This window comes from Bombina bombina, chromosome 10, assembly GCF_027579735.1.
Source record: "Bombina bombina isolate aBomBom1 chromosome 10, aBomBom1.pri, whole genome shotgun sequence".
NCBI classification, from domain to species: Eukaryota; Metazoa; Chordata; class Amphibia; order Anura; family Bombinatoridae; genus Bombina; species Bombina bombina.
The window spans coordinates 28961123-28979120 of NC_069508.1; the positions used below are offsets into that span (position 1 = coordinate 28961123).

At 33.9% G+C, this 17998-nt stretch overlaps 1 protein-coding gene across 1 annotated transcript in view; it reads right to left on the reverse strand.

Moving 5' to 3' along the window:
- The window catches only part of LOC128640679 (calcium-activated chloride channel regulator 3A-1-like), a 46235-nt gene extending 45274 nt beyond the window's left edge, over window positions 1-961 (reverse strand). Inside the window, exon 1 of the mRNA XM_053693109.1 lies at window positions 782-961. Within this exon, the coding sequence (XP_053549084.1) occupies window positions 782-946 (165 nt within the window). The 5' untranslated portion in view covers window positions 947-961. The remainder of the gene's footprint in view (window positions 1-781) is intronic.
- Window positions 962-17998: the final 17037 nt, after the last annotated feature.

A 17998-nucleotide genomic window follows, 5' to 3' on the forward strand; every position in this document is an offset into this window, starting at 1 on the left:
TATTGCTACCGCAAGCTCTGGTTATTTTTTTTTTTTTAAAAGTGCCGCAATTGGCCAGCCCAAACTTTAGTGTGAGGTTGTATTTTAGTAAAATAAAAAAATAACATCTTTATTTTTTATTCTTTTTTAAACTGCATGAAGCAGTTTTTTGGGGTTAAATGTGGCAGGTGTGGGGTGTTAGAAAAAAAACGGCACTGAAAAGTGCCTTTACATTGTGGTCTATGGGAACTGTATATTCCCTGTAAATATATAATATAATATATATATATATATATATATATATATATATATATATATATATATATATACATACATACATATATAAACACATAAATAAGTATATATATATATATATATATACATACATACATATATAAACACATAAATAAGTATATATATATATATATATATATATATATATATATATATATATATATATATACATACATACATATATAAACACATAAGTATATATATATATATATATATATATATGTTCATATACATATATATCTTAACTGCTAAACTTACTCCTTTTCGCTGTGCGAAAAATGACTGCTGCTAATTTATGTTTTGTACAGATTTTTACATAAAACATAAATAAACAGAAAACTGGCATAAAGAATTTATAAATAGTAATACAACTTGGCACTGGTAATAGTAGTTCAGTATTACAATAGTTCCTTTATTTTGATACAAACTAATAATCTCTCTTTTGCTTCATTGAAATGTTACTGTGTTGAAACAATAAATAAGATTAAAAAAAAAATGTGTATCTTACTTTGATTCTTTCAATAATCTTTGAGTTTTCTGGGATATTTGGATTGACTGCAATAAGAATGTCTTCATAGCCATTATTTATCAGTTGTACTGAGGAACCGTTTGCAGGATATATTGCTTGAAATGTTGCAATTATAGAAAAAAAGCGCAAGAATTCCATCTTCATCTCGTTTCTATTTCACCTCTTGCAGAAACTGATTCAGGGGATGTTGATTTTAATCAAAAGTAGCTTTTAACCCTGTGATTAGATAACAGTTTATAATTAGCACAGAAAAAAGTATTAGACCTAAAGAAATAAAAAAAGAATGAGAGAGATATCTGACAGTTTCTAATTTATTATTTTTGATCTAATGTTTGTATACAATGAATTTTAATAAATTAATGAAGAATATGATGTAGCTAATTAATCAGGGACATTAAATCCATATTTTTTCTTTCATGATTTAGAAAGAGTGTGCAATTTTAAACAACTTTCTAATTTACTTCTATTTTCTAATTTGCTTCATTCTCTTGATGTACATTTTTGAAAAGCATATCTAAATCGACTCAGTAGCTGCCCATTGGTGGCTGCACATAGATGCCTCATGTGATTGGCTCACCCATGTGCATTGCTATTTCTTCAACAACGGATACACTGATCTAAAGAATGAAGCAAATTAGATAATAGAAGTAAATTGAAATATTGTTTAAAATTATATTCTCTGTCTGAATCATTAAAGAAATATTTTGGTTTCATGTCTCTTTAATGAAGCAGTATTTAAAATGAATGGCTAGATTACAAATGGAGCATTATTAACTCTCCCAATTGAGCGTTAACTGCACTAGAAATAAGCTTTTTGCGCAGCTCGATTTGCGCTGGTATTACAAATTTAAATAAAACTGTTTTCGCTTGCACGCTAACCGGACAAATGTAAAATAAATATTTAAAGTATATTGCAAAGGTTTTCTACAATCCACAATTAAAGATTTTATGGAAAAATATTGTTTAATTATTCTTTTAAATAATGAGAAACCATTAACAATGTTTAGTCCAATTTAAAATGAGGAAGTTGTATTACGTGTCAACTTGTTTTTTAATATAGTTAAAAGGAAACATCATAACTTCACAGAAGAGTTAATTTGTAGACTGAGCTGATTAAATCAGCATAAAGTGACATTAGACTAAAACAAGTCTGTGAGGAAGTATGTTATCCAAGCGAAACGCGTAAAGTTGTTACTAGGTATGTTTATTGCTTAATATGTAAATAAAAGTTGTCATTAGTCTTTGCACATAATAGAGTCAATCATAAATATACAACTATTAGTTGCACAGCTTTATCATGGATTCTATGGGGGGCGCATAATGGCACTTGATGCCAGAAACAGACCACCAACAAAAACAGGTGACCCTCGTTGAAACTGTCGGCAACAGGTTGAATGGGTTGAATATAGAGGTTGTGTATCTAATCTGAGATCTCACTTACTTATATACTTGTCAATGTCTTATGAATGTATTTAGTGAATAAATAAATATTCTTTTTATTTTTATATCAATCAGCATTTTTACTTGTTTTAGTTTTATTACTAACTGTTGTGTGCAGGACCCAAAAAAAAATGTTTTTCTACAAGAGCCCTCAATTCGTTTAGCAGTTCCATCACTTAGCTAAACTATTACTATCAGCTCTGATTTATAAGTGAATAAAATTAATTTAAAATAAGTCACTATAAATTATTGTATACAAAGAATAATTATCTAGCAAATCCTCTATAAATAAACATACCTAATTTAAACTTATACATTTGTCTTATGTCACAGCTATATCAGTGAGCAAAGTCAGTGTCGTTTCTTGAGTTAGTAAAATGTCTCGTCTCTTCATACCTTAGTTTCATTGTTCGGCTGCATTCATAGCGTTACTTACAGCAAGACGGTTAGGTAGGCAATAAGATTCACATAAAAGGGAACTGTTTGGACTCCTTTCCAATATACAGTAAACTTTGTTATGAAGTATCCTCTATTTATACTGCTGGCTACAGTGTGTATCACTAATGTTCACTTCCTTCTCTAATGCCTTATCTATGCCCTTAGGGCTAAATACAAGTTCACTGTTAGCATCAAGGGAGTTAATTGCATTATAATTATTACTATTGTTATTTATTTGTAAAGCTCTACGCTGGGTACATGAAAGACACTGATTCACAGTTAAAAAACTACAAATACATAAAATAGACTTAACAAAGCAAATTGATATAAGAGGTGGGAGGCTCTGCTCTCAAGAGCTTACAATCTATAGAAAAATGTTCTGTACAGTTTTAAAGGGACATTCTACTCCAGTATGTTTTATGTTTAAAAAGATAAATAATCCCTTTATTACCCATTCCCTAGTTTTGCATAACCAACACTGTTATATTAATCCACTTTTTACCTCTGTGATTCCATTGTATCTAAGCCTCTGCAGACTGCCCCCTTATCTCAGTTCTTTTTTTTTACAGACTTGCATTTTAGCCAGTCAGTGCTGACTCCTAAATAACTTCACGGGAGTCAACACAATGTTTTCTATATGGCACACATGAACTAGCCTTGTCTGACTGTATAAAACTGTCAAAATGCACTGAGATAAGAGGCGGCCTTCAAGGGCTTAGAAATTAGCATTTGAGCTACCTAGGTTTAGCTTTCAACAAAGAATTACATAGAACAAAGCTAATTTTATGATAAAAGTAAATTACAAAGTTGTTTACAATTGCATGTTCTATCTAAATCTTGAAAGTTATGCTAATAGTGGCTCTGATTAGTGACCCTAGATATCTATGTCTTTAACCCCCACTAAGTTGTAATAAAAAATAAAATAAGGTAAAGTCCCACTTGATGCAATGCTCATAGCTCCTGAGCAAGAAAGCTGTGTACCAATTAGGAACAGCGGATGCATGGCCTGCCAATCACTGGCAATGTTGTGCTTAAAGGGCCATGATACCCACATTTTTTCTTTCATGATTTAGAAAGAGAATGTATTTTTAAACATCTTTCTAATTTACTTCTATTATCTAATTTGTTTTATTCTCTTGATATTCTTTGCTGAAAAGCATATCTAGATATGCTCAGTAGCTGCTGATTGGTTGCTGCACATAGAAGCCTCATGTGATTGGCTCACCCATGTGCATTGCTTTTTCTTCAAATAAGGATATCTAAAAAATGAAGCAAAATAAATAATAGAAGTAAATTGTAATGTTGTTTAAATTTGTATGTTCTATCTGAATCATGAAAGAAAGATTTTGGGTTTAGTGGCCCTTTAAGAGCTGGAAGGCTTACATCTCTCAAGCTGGACTTTACCTATGTGTTTAACACCTTTACAAGGATTAAACACATAGGGCTAGATTATAAGGGGCGCTAGCGTTAAGTTTTTTGTGCTATTCAGGTTGCGCAGGTATTACAAGTTCCAATTTTTTATTTTATTTTGCAGTAGTGTTAACCCAAATACCGCGTGCATGTATGCCCCATAGAGATCAATGGGAAAAAAAAAACACCCAAGATCGCGCAAACTCCATAGCCTTTTCGCATTCCCCATAGAAGTCAATGGAAAAAAAACACCCATCGAGCATACAACATATATTCGCATTAACAAATGTGAAATATTTACAGCAAATATTTACATAAAATACATAGTTAAAATCTTTACTAAATATGAATATTGCATAACTATGTTTTATCATTTTTTTTCTGCTTAATGGCAAAGGGATATAATGCACTTTATATATATATATATATATATATATATATATATATATATATATATATACTAATATATGTGTACATATATATTATTGTTTTTATATGTGTTTATATGACTGTAAATACATATATACACATATAAATACATTAATATATATATACACAAATACATCTTTAGAAATGTATATGTATGTGTCTCAATGTTAAAGCACTTTGCCTGCCAGAAATCTCCAATCTTCTGTGCAATATTTTATTTAAATAATTTTTATTAGACAGTGTTAATATGAGTGTAACTGTACTTTGTAATGTATTTTGTTTAGTGCAACTTTTTTGTTTAGGAAAACAGTTAACCACAGCTCTGAGATTGCGGAAAGGATTGAAGCGTAATAGGCGATTGAGCTAGCGCAATCGCGATTTCTCCCCACTTGTAATATCAGCAGAATGAAAAATGCTCACAGAAACACGGTATCACTAGCGCAAAAAACATTTGCGCCTCCCTTGTAATTTAGCCAAAAGAGGGTGATTATAATATATCAGTTGTTTAATGCATATAATGAATTATGAACATTGGCTGATATTGTCAATGTGTTTTTACAGCGATCACAATAACAAAATTTCTTTGCTGTTAATACCCCTCAAGCACAAAATAACTCTCCCCCCCCCCAAAAAAAAAAGATATATGTGTATGTCTCTAATGTATTTGAACAGAGAGGTTATCAGTATGATTTTTATATAAAAGTGATAAATATTAATGTTTTACGTTTAATTGATAAGCAGGTGGTGTTTAAATCTGTTTAGTGAATATAATTCCTCGTGTCATCCTATAAGTCAAGAGTAATTATGGGCCAGATTACAAGTGGAGCGCAAAATATTGCTTTAGTGCTCCACTTTGTAATACCAGAGCACGCTAATGTTTACAGCAATGTGAGCGCAAGCTCACGTTCGCGTTGCTGGGAAGCATTGTGCTCACGTTTATTTTCCTAACACCCCACTCCCACCAACTTTAAAGGCCCAAAACTGCCTAGTACAGTTTGTTTTTATTTTAAAAAAATGCTATATATTTTTTTGTAAATAAAAAAACTATAATGCCCTCTATTTTGAGGGCATTTGGGGCACTTTTAGAAAACTAACTAGAAATCGGATCTCTGGTTAATTTTCTGAGCACTAATTGCTACTTCAAGGTCGCGGTAGCTTTGCAAATAGGCACATTTGTCCATTTGCGGGAACGCAATAATTTAGCGCTCCACTTGTAATCCTCAGTGTATTTTATGAATGTGCCAAACCAATGTTTCATCCAAAACTTTTTTTTGGTGCTCAGTAATAAGCCAAAAAGGGATGTGTGAACATTTATCATGTCAGTTTAGCTGGGGAATTTGATAAGTAAAAAATGACCCTGATAATGTGCTAATAATTATTAGAGATTTCCATTTGACAGTTTCGTTCACTGACGAATGAGGAAGTAGGAAACTATTTTTGGTATTTGGCTCTTTTTCGGAGCCGAATATCCTCTTGTGCAAGTGAAACACACTAGTATCTGTCCAAAACCAACAAGAATATGAATTGTAATCAGTAGAAACAAACATTTTCTAAAAACTGATAATGAAGAAATTGTTGACAATAAACAAAACAAAATGATTGCGATTGTGAATTCATTGAAAATGGTTTATCTATAGTCCTTAACATGCAGATAATAAAACAATACATTGTGATAAATCGTATTGCTATCTAGTGGCAGTAAGGCTCTGATGAATATGTCATTTTTGAATTAAAAAGTCTCTTTACATCAAGAACCTCTGACGTTTCACACAGTTATGCTGGTGGATGAGATCATTGATCATAAACATGCAGACAGAGGGCAGATACCCACCGAAAGGCTCAGTTTGGATTTATATATATTAACTCTTGGCTGTTTTAGTGGTTTGTTATGGTGCTTCTATACACTGCGCAGAACGGTGATTGTTTTGATACACAGGGGGATTCACCTATGTCTTAAATGTCAAATATTTCATGAATGGCTGAAGCGTTAAAGATCTGAGAAGTAGATAGTGATATGTTCTTACTCTTTTACTATGACATTAAGGAAATAAAATGCTGAGTCACATTTCTCAGTAGCAATGATATTCATTTTGTTTTCCTCTGTTCTTCACTGCATTCAGACTAATTATTGGTAGAAAAAATTTGCAATAACCTGTTCATCAAAGTAAGTCCATTTTTGTAACCCAATAAATAACCTTAAAGGGATACTGAACCCAATGTTTTTCTTTCATGATTCAGAAAGAGCAGCAATTTTAAGAAACTTTCTATTTTACTGCTGTTATCAATTTTTCTTTGTTCTCTTGGTATCTTTATTTGAAAAGCAGGAATCTAAGCTGATGTGCCAGGCCATTTTTGGTTCAGAACCCTGGGTAGCACTTGATGTTTGGTGGCCACTATTTAAAAAACTAATGAAACTTTAACAAATGCATCTACTTGTTATTCTCAGACTAATCTTTTCTTTGAATGCATCATTCTATCTAGCATTTATATAGTGTTTAATGTCCCCTTAAGGATAGAAAACAGAGGGTTTCAATTAATGGAGTACATTTAAGTAAGGGGTCAGTTACTAGTGGTGTTCCCCAAGAGTCAGTTATTGGGCTTGCTTTGTTCATCAGTGATATTGGAAGTGGGCTCCAGGGAAAGGTGTGCTTGTTTGCTGATGACACAAATTTTTTTAACAGCATTTATGGTAATGCTAAGAGTGCAACACTTAACTTAGCACTTGTAATACAAGTGCTAATAGCTTCCTGCACTGTTCATTAAACGTATAGGGCACCCAAAAAAAAAATATTCTACTCATAATACCAAATTCACTCCACTAAGCCAATATTTTATTAATAATACTTATACACAAATGGCTGTATATCCTTATCAAATTACTAATCTAATTTATTATTCTTTCTAAACAATGTTTTTTATGTGTATTTTAATTTCACTGAGATCTATTCGTCTAGCAGGCAGTAATACGCTGCCCGCATTTATCATTGGACACTACAGGAAGTGTGCAACACTGCCCCCTGCTCGATCACTGCCAATCGTCTGTTGGCGTAATGAGATAAGAAGCACATTAGTCTTTATGAAATACAAGTTTAAATATGTAAGGCAAGACAAGTTTAGTAGTAGCATGTGGTAACAAAGGATTGGGGGGATTGTAGTCAGTCGTTATGGAGATATGGGTTTAGATTTATCAAACAGTGGATGCTGCTTTCTACGCCCGAGGTTTCTGGCTCACCGGAAACCTAAGTTAAGAAGCAGCGGTCGCAGGTGGCAGACTGCAATCATCCCGATCCGCTACAGTGAATCATGTCCGCCCGCCATTTGATAAATTGGCCCCATAGACTGTAAGAGAGTGAATATGAATATATATATATATATATATATATATATATATATATATATATATATATATATACTGTATATATATATATATATATATATATATATCACTATACCAGAGTGCACTCCAACTTTACACAAACATCGGGTGACAGAGTTGATAAATAAAGCCAAAAAAGAAAACGATAAACTTGAGAAAAGTTGTATTTTCTTTTGCTTTATTTTGAGATCTATAATTAGATAGATAGACAGAGAGACAGACAGATGGATATAGATGTGTGTGTTTAGAAATAAATGTAGATATATAGATATAGAACGAAAGCTACACACACATACACACAAACATATTCACACACACACACATATATACACATATTCACACACACACACACACACATATACACATTCACACACACACAGATACATACACACACACATATACACACACACACACATATACACACACACACACATATACACACACACACACATATACACACACACACATATACACACACACACATATACACACACACACATATACACATATTCACACACACACATATAAACACACACATACACACACACACATATAAACACACACACATACACACATATAAACACACACATACACACACATATTCACACACACATATACATACACACACCAGATACACACACACATATACACACACATACATACACACACACATATACACACACATACATACACACACATATACACACACACACATATTCACACACACACACACACATACACATATTCACACACACATATAAACACACACATACACACACATATAAACACACACACACATACACACACATATATACACACACACATACACACACACACCAGATACACACACACACACACACAATCACATCTGAAGGGCTAAGAAAATGCTCTTGCTCAAGGTTAAATCTGATTACATGTTGATAGATGGTGTCCACAACTGTCTGTGTCTTTACACCTGAAGAACAGGGAAAGGAGGGTCTAAAAAGTGCACATACACACATATATACACACACACAGACATACACACATATATACACACACACACACATTCACACACATATACACATATTCACACACACATACACACACACATATTCACACACACACACACACATACACAAACACATATACATACACACATACAAATGTACACACACACACAAACATACATTCACATACACACACAAACACAGACACACAAATACACAGATACACACAATCACATCTGAAGGGCTAAGAAAATGCTCTTGCTCAAGGTTAAATCTGATTACATGTTGATAGATGGTGTCCACAACTGTCTGTGTTTTTACACCTGAAGAACAGGGAAAGGATGGTTTAAAAAAAAGTGCTGCTAAAACAGGTCTGAGAAATTCTCAACAGCAAATCAACACCTAGAGATAACCTGAACCTAAAAATAATTTGTTAAAAAGACAATGAAAGCAGGAAATGGATAAGATGCAGGTAACCCTCATGTTATGAAAACAATATAATCAGTGTAAAATGAATCTGCCTATGTAAGTCAATAGGAAGTCAATGAGTAATGTTCCAGGACTCTCTCAAGATTGAAATAAATAATATAATGTTATATTTAAAGTTCCAAAATGCACAATATAGAATGCTTCTTAAAGGGAGATTTTTTTTCTTTAATTATTCAGATAGAACATACAATTGTAAATAACTTCCCATGTTACTTCCATTATTGAATTTCCTTCATTCTCTTGGTATCTTTTGTAAAAGAGCACCAATTCACTACTGGGAGCTAGCTAAACACATCTGGTGAGCCAATGACAACAGGCATACATATGCAGCCACCAATCAGCAGCTAGCTCCCAGTAATGCAATGCTGCTCCTGAGCTATCCTAGGTATGATTTTCAACAAATGGTAAGTGAATAAACTGATACATGGAGATATATGGATGTAAAAAATAAGTTTTGTAATATACTGTAAACTATTTTATATATAGAATTTTAAACACTGTAAAAATATTTAAAAAATTATGTTTCAGAAAATACTATATACTATAGCTATAGTTTAAAGTGATGGTAAAATTCCCCCTTTATAAAAACAGATCCAGAGTGTTAGTGATATTTTTGATAGAGTTTAATTCATCAGTTGTAACGAAGATACACTATAACTTACTTTTTTACATAGATATAAAATTCAAATTCCCTGCACTCCACCATCCATTTCACAAGTCAATTTTTCTGTGAGCTAACGGTTTGAATTGTTGTCCAATCAGTGCTCTCCCCATATGGCACTTTTGTTGTACCTAGAGTACTGATTGGAGAACAATTCAAACCGTTCACAGAAAAATTTACTTTTGAAGTGGGCGGTGGAGTGTGGAGTGATTTAACTTGACTTTTCTTATTTTGAGACAATGTGTTCCTTGAGATGTAAGTAACTTATAAGTGGGTTTATAAATGGGTCTAAATGTCATATATATAGTAATATTAAAACAATTGATGTATTACAGTAAGTTGTTTAACTGTTCAACTTGTTATATACATAACCTTGTATTACAAATTCAATATGGCCCCTATTTAAGAAAGTCTGGCGGACCTGATCCGACAGTGCAGATCAGGTCCACCAGACCTCGCTGAATACGGCGAGCAATACGCTCGCCATATTCAGCATTGCACCAGCAGCTCACAAGAGCTGCTGGTGCAACACCGCCCCCTGCAGACTCGCAGCCAATGGGTCGCCAGCAGGGGGGTGTCAATCAACCCAATCGTACTCGATCGGGTTGATTTCCGGCGATGTCTGTCCGCCTGCTCAGAGCAGGCGGACAGGTTATGAAGCAGCGGTCTATGTGACCGCTGCTTCAGTACTGCTGTTTCTGGCGAGCCTGCAGGCTCGCCAGAAACATGGGGCATCAAGCTCCATTCGGAGATTGATAGATATACCCCTATACCTCAACTGGAAGAAGATAAAAGTATTTTTCGGTATAGCTATGTTACAAATTTTAAGAACTCAATCGTATAGTATGAATGTTATTCCTCTGTATAACACGCAGCTACAGTAACCAGTGTAGGTAAGGATAGCGTCTCCGTACCATGCTGAGATCTAGCACTTTATTATGTTTTTAACATTTTTTTTGTTTGTTTTTTTTTAAATAAAGTTTACTTTTAATTATCTTTATTATTCTGCTAAATTAGATGCCTATTTCATGATTTCAAAACAAAAATGTAACAGTTTTGTAAACTGCCGTTATGTTGTTTAGCAGACATTAGAATGGTTATCAGCTGTTAGAAAATAAATAACACCACCAAACTTAGCCTATATATCCTTTTTTCATAGTATATATCTAAATCACAAACCCTTAAAGGCACAGTAAAGTCAAAATTTAAATCTCATGATTCAGACAGTGCATATAATTTTATTCAACGTTCCATTTTAATTCTATTATATAATTTGTTTCATTTTCTTGTTATCCTTTGTTGAAAAGCATACCTCGGTAGGCTCAGGAGCTGCAATGTAGTACTGAGAGCTAGCTGCTGATTGGTGACTGCACAAATATACCTGTTCTCATTGGCTCATCCAATGTTTTCAGCTAACTACCTTCTTAAATAAAGATACCAAGAGAATGGAGCAAATTTGATAATAGGAGTAAATTGGAAAGTTGGAAAAAATTGCAGCTCTACCAGAGTCATAAAAGAAAAATCTTGGTTTTCATTTCTGTTTAATTCAATATCTTCTCAGCTCCTGTGTAAAAATGTTTTAATGATCCCTCATACAGTTTCCGATAAATCTGTATTACTGGTAATTTATCCATTTAAAGAGTTCACATAAAGTACCAATATGTCATTTTCTAATGTTCCGCTTCTGGGTGTATACTGTCAGCGGTGTCACTCTTGCGAATCGGTGCAAACTGAACTGTGTAAAATGTGGGCTTCCTGTTACTGATATTTTGAAATCAAAACGTAATCACTTGCGTAATCATTTGTGTAATATCACTATTCTACATGTCACTCAAAGGCATATCTAAACATCTGTACAATGAATCTTATGCATTTAAATAGACAGTGCCCTGTAAAAATCTCCCCTATTTAATGTGTTTTTAATGCTTGATTTTACATGTTTTTAAAATGCACTCCTTTTCCTTTATTTTGTCACATGTAATAGCTGTGTTTGCTGTTGAAACCACCACCTATACTGAAAATGTAAGAACGACAGTATTCACTATAGAAAAGCTACATAAACAAGATATTGCTGCAGAGATTAACTTCCCAGTGGGTGTGAGTGAGAGCCTAGCCAATCTGAAACGGTGTTCCTGCAGGAAACTTTAATATAATTAACTTATATCACCTGATTGCCTAAGTACAATCTCCCTTTAATTTTAATCATTATTATTATTATTTTTATCTGCTATTTCTAAAGTGTCTACACTATACACAGTGCTGTACATTCATGAGGGTACAATATGATCCAATACTAAAAATTACAGGGGAAAAAATTACAAAAATTGCCAAGGCCTAAACTGTGTAAGGGAAACTTGTGGCAGGATTATGGGCGTTCAGTTTTCAGGACCATGACTAGCAAAGGCCGAGTCACAGACCTTAGGTGGATGGGGTTGGGCAGAATTGGGACAGGTGGAGAATGTCAGTTATGGTAGAACATGAGCGGATTTAGCGTTGCCAAATTGTGAGTGACCCACAATAAACAGGTCGGTTGTGATCTCTATAAGAGTGTGTTATATATATATTACAATAGTTATATACAAAAAAATAACATGGATATTGAAAATGTATGGAAAATTTGAATATATATATACACACACTGTCACTCACCAGCCACTTTATTAGGTACACCTTTCTAGGACATACTGCTGTACAAACCCTTAATTAATACATACCCCTGTACAAACCCTTAATTAATACATACCCCTGTACAAACCTTTAATTAATACATACCCTTGTACAAACACTTAATTAATACATACCCCTGTACAAACCCTTAATTAATACATACCCTTGTACAAACCCTTAATTAATACATACCCCTGTACAAACCCTTAATTAATACATACCCCTGTACAAACCTTTAATTAATACATACCCTTGTACAAACCTTTAATTAATACATACCCCTGTACAAACCCTTAATTAATAGATACCGCTGTACAAACCCTTTATTAATGCATTATCCTGCTGGAAGTAGCCTTTAGAAGATGGGTACACTGTAGTCATAAAGTGATGGACATGGTCAGCAAGAACAATCAGGTAGGCTGTGACATTTAAACAATACTCAATTGGTACTAAGGGGCCCACAGTGTGCCAAGAAAATATCCCCCACACCATTACACCACCAGCCTGAACCATTGATACAAGGCAGGTAGGATCCATGCTTTCATGTTGTTTACGCCAAATTCTGACCCTACCATCTGAATGTCGCAGCTGAAATGGAGACTCATCAGACCAGACAACATTTTTCCAATCTTCTATTTTCCGATTTTGGTGAGCCTGTGCGAATTGTAGCCTCAGTTTCCTGTACTTAGCTGACAGAAGTGGCACCCAGTGTGGTCTTGTACCATCTGGTAATGACCCAATTTGTTAATTGCCGACATGAGACAAGCCCCACTGATTATCTGTGAGCAGCTGCATTGCTTAAAATGTGGTTGCAGTGACAATATCTATCTATGCTTCACATGCACACGCAGAGAAAAATGTTAACACTAAAACAGGGATAACTTTTACTAGAAGCATTTTAGCTAATACATGTTTATTGCAAATATGTTTCTATTCAAATATGTAATAAATCTATGTGCATTTAAATTTTGACTGGAATGTAGTATTTTTTTTATGTAATTAAGGGGTTAATTTAGGGGGAGTTAGGTTTGGGGGCTTAATCATTAAATAATGTTTTTGCGTTGTGGGTGTTGGCGGTTTAGGAGTTAATAGGTAAATTAGGTTTAATGCGTTGTGGGGATTGCGGATTAGGGGTTAATAGATGTATTAGGTAGTTTGCGATGTTGGGTTTTGCGTATTTAGGGGTTAATAATTTTATTAGGTTTTTGTTTTGTTTTTCTTAATACTTTGGGCTTTTTTTTTAATACTTATTGCAGGCAGTTAGTGGGTTTTTTTAATACTTATTGCGGGCGGTTGGTTTTTTACCACCCTGCCATTTTCGGAATCCACCTGGATGCAGCAAATTCTTTTGGCTGCGCGCAAAACCAACATTCTTTTGGCTGCCTTGCGCTGCCAACGTTCCTTTGATGATGCATGCGAAACTGCTAACAGCGACTGAAGAAATACAAACGCGATTATAGTATAGATACCCCTGTACAAACCCTTTATTAATACATACCCCTGTACAAACCCTTAATTAATACATACCCCTGTACAAACCCTTAATTAATACAGAACCCTGTACAAAACCTTTATTAATATGTATATACCGATGTACAAACCTATAATTAATACATACCCCTGTACCAACCCTTTATTAATACCTACCCTTGTACAAACCCTTTATTAATACCTACCCCTATACAAACCTTTTATTAATACCTACCCCTGTACAAACCCTTTATTAATACATACCCCTGTACAAACCCTTTATTAATACATACCCCTGTACAAACACTTAATTAATACATACCCCTGTACAAACACTTAATTAATACATACCCCTGTACAAACCTTTTATTAATACATACCCCTGTACAAACCCTTAATTAATACATACCCCTGTACAAACCCTTAATTAATACATACCCCTGTACAAACCCTTAATTAATACATACCCCTGTACAAACCCTTAATACATACCCCTGTACAAACCCTTAATACATACCCCTGTACAAACCCTTAATACATACCCCTGTACAAACCCTTAATTAATACATACCCCTGTACAAACCCTTAATTAATACATACCCCTGTACAAACCCTTAATTAATACATACCCCTGTACAAACCCTTAATTAATACATACCCCTGTACAAACCCTTAATTAATACATACCCCTGTACAAACCCTTAATTAATACATACCCCTGTACAAACCCTTAATTAATACATACCCCTGTACAAACCCTTTATTAATACATACCCCTGTACAAACCCTTAATTAATACATACCCCTGTACAAACCCTTTATTAATACATACCCCTGTACAAACACTTAATTAATACATACCCCTGTACAAACACTTAATACATACCCCTTTACAAACCTTTAATTAATACATACACCTGTACAAACCTTTAATTAATACATACCCCTGTACAAACCCTTAATACATACCCCTGTACAACCCCTTAATTAATACATACCCCTGTACAAACCTTTAATTAATACATACCCCTGTACAAACCCTAATTAATACATACCCCTGTACAAACCTTTAATTCATACATACCCCTGTACAAACCTTTAATTCCTACATACCCCTGTACAAACCTTTAATTAATACATACCCCTGTACAAACCCTTAATTAATACATACCCTTGTACAAACCCTTAATACATACCCCTGTACAAACCTTTAATTAATGTATACCCCTGTACAAACCTTTAATTAATGCATACCCCTGTACAAACCTTTAATTAATACATACACCTGTACAAACCCTTAATACATACCCCTGTACAAACCCTTTATTAATACATACCCCTGTACAAACCTTTAATTAATACATACCCCTGTACAAACATTTAATACATACCCCTGTACAAACCCTTTATTAATACATACCCCTGTACAAACATTTAATACATACCCCTGTACAAACCCTTTATTAATACATACCCCTGTACAAACCTTTAATTAATACATACCCCTGTACAAACCCTTAATTAATACATACCCCTGTACAAACCTTTAAATAATACGTAGCCCTGTACAAACCTTTAATTAATACATACCCCTGTACAAACCCTAATTAATACATACCCCTGTACAAACCCTAATTAATACATAACCTTGTACAAACCCTAATTAATACATACCCTTGTACAAACACATATGGAACAAGAATGTTAACTACAGGTCTATAACTACACAACACTTCTCATTGGGTGCTGCTAGCTCTATAAAACTTATAATGTTACATATGAAAAGTAATCAACTTCCCACCCCAGTAAGCAACTGTTTTGGTAACTGAAGTGAAAATACAGAAGATCAGGCAGGATTTACTACATCCTAGTCTTTACTAAAGTGAATTGCTCGTAGAGTCTGAGGACCTCTTGTGGTCAATAGCTATATTGCTTTCTCCCATAAGAAATAGGATAATAAAAAAATTTTTTGTAATGTGATGCAAACGACTAACAGTTTGCCAGAATACTGTTATTGTAAGTGCTGGGCGCTATACACAATATCAAAGAACCTATGCACCTAAATAGACATAACTTAGTTCTTTATGAGTGCTAAACCCTTTGTTAATACATACCCCTGTACAAACCCTAATTAATACATACCCCTGTACAAACCCTAATTAATACATACCCCTGTACAAACCCTTAATTAATACATACCCCTGTACAAACCCTAATTAATACATACCTCTGTACAAACCCTAATTAATACATACCCCTGTACAAACCCTTAATTAATACATACCCCTGTACAAACCCTAATTAATACATACCCCTGTACAAACCCTAATTAATACATACCCCTGTACAAACCCTTAATTAATACATACCCCTGTACAAACCCTTAATTAATACATACCCCTGTACAAACCCTAATTAATACATACCCCTGTACAAACCCTTAATTAATACATACCCCTGTACAAACCCTAATTAATACATACCCCTGTACAAACCCTTAATTAATACATACCACTGTACAAACCTTTTATTAATACATACCCCTGTACAAACCCTTAATTAATACATACCCCTGTACAAACCCTTAATTAATACATACCCCTGTACAAACCCTTAATTAATACATACCCCTGTACAAACCCTTAATTAATACATACCCCTGTACAAACCCTTAATTAATACATACCCCTGTACAAACCCTTAATTAATACATACCCCTGTACAAACCCTTAATTAATACATACCCCTGTACAAACCTTTAATTAATACATACCCCTGTACAAACCCTTAATTAATACATATCCCTGTACAAACCTTTTATTAATACCTACCCCTGTACAAACCCTTTCTTAATACATACCTCTGTACAAACCTTTTATTAATACGTACCCCTGTACAAACCCTTTATTAATACATACCGCTGTACAAACCTTTAATTAATACATACCCCTGTACAAACCCTTAATACATACCCCTGTACAAACCCTTAATTAATACATACCCCTGTACAAACCTTTAATTAATACATAACCCTGTACAAACCCTTAATTAATACATACCCCTGTACAAACCCTAATTAATACATACCCCTGTACAAACCTTTAATTAATACATACCCCTGTACAAACCCTTAATTAATACATACCCCTGTACAAACCCTAATTAATACATACCCCTGTACAAACCCTTAATACATACCCCTGTACAAACCCTTAATACATACCCCTGTACAAACCCTTAATACATACCCCTGTACAAACCCTTAATTAATACATACCCCTGTACAAACCCTTAATTAATACATACCGCTGTAAAAACCTTTAATTAATACATACCCCTGTACAAACCCTTAATTAATACAGACCCCTGCACAAACCCTTAATTAATACATACCCCTGTACAAACCTTTAATTAATACATACCCCTGTACAAACCCTTAATTAATAAAGACCCCTGTACAAACCCTTAATTAATACATACCCCTGTACACACCTTAAATTAATACATACCCCTGTACAAACCTTTAATTAATACATACCCCTGTACAAACCTTTTATTAATACATACCCCTGTACAAACCCTTAATTAATACATACCCCTGTACACACCTTTAATTAATACATACCCCTGTACAAACCTTTAATTAATACATTCCCCTGTACAAACCTTTTATTAATACATACCCCTGTACAAACCTTTAATTAATACATACCCCTGTACAAACCTTTTATTAATACATACCCCTGTACAAACCTTTAATTAATACATACCCCTGTACAAACCCTTAATTAATACATACCCCTGTACAAACCCTTAATTAATACATA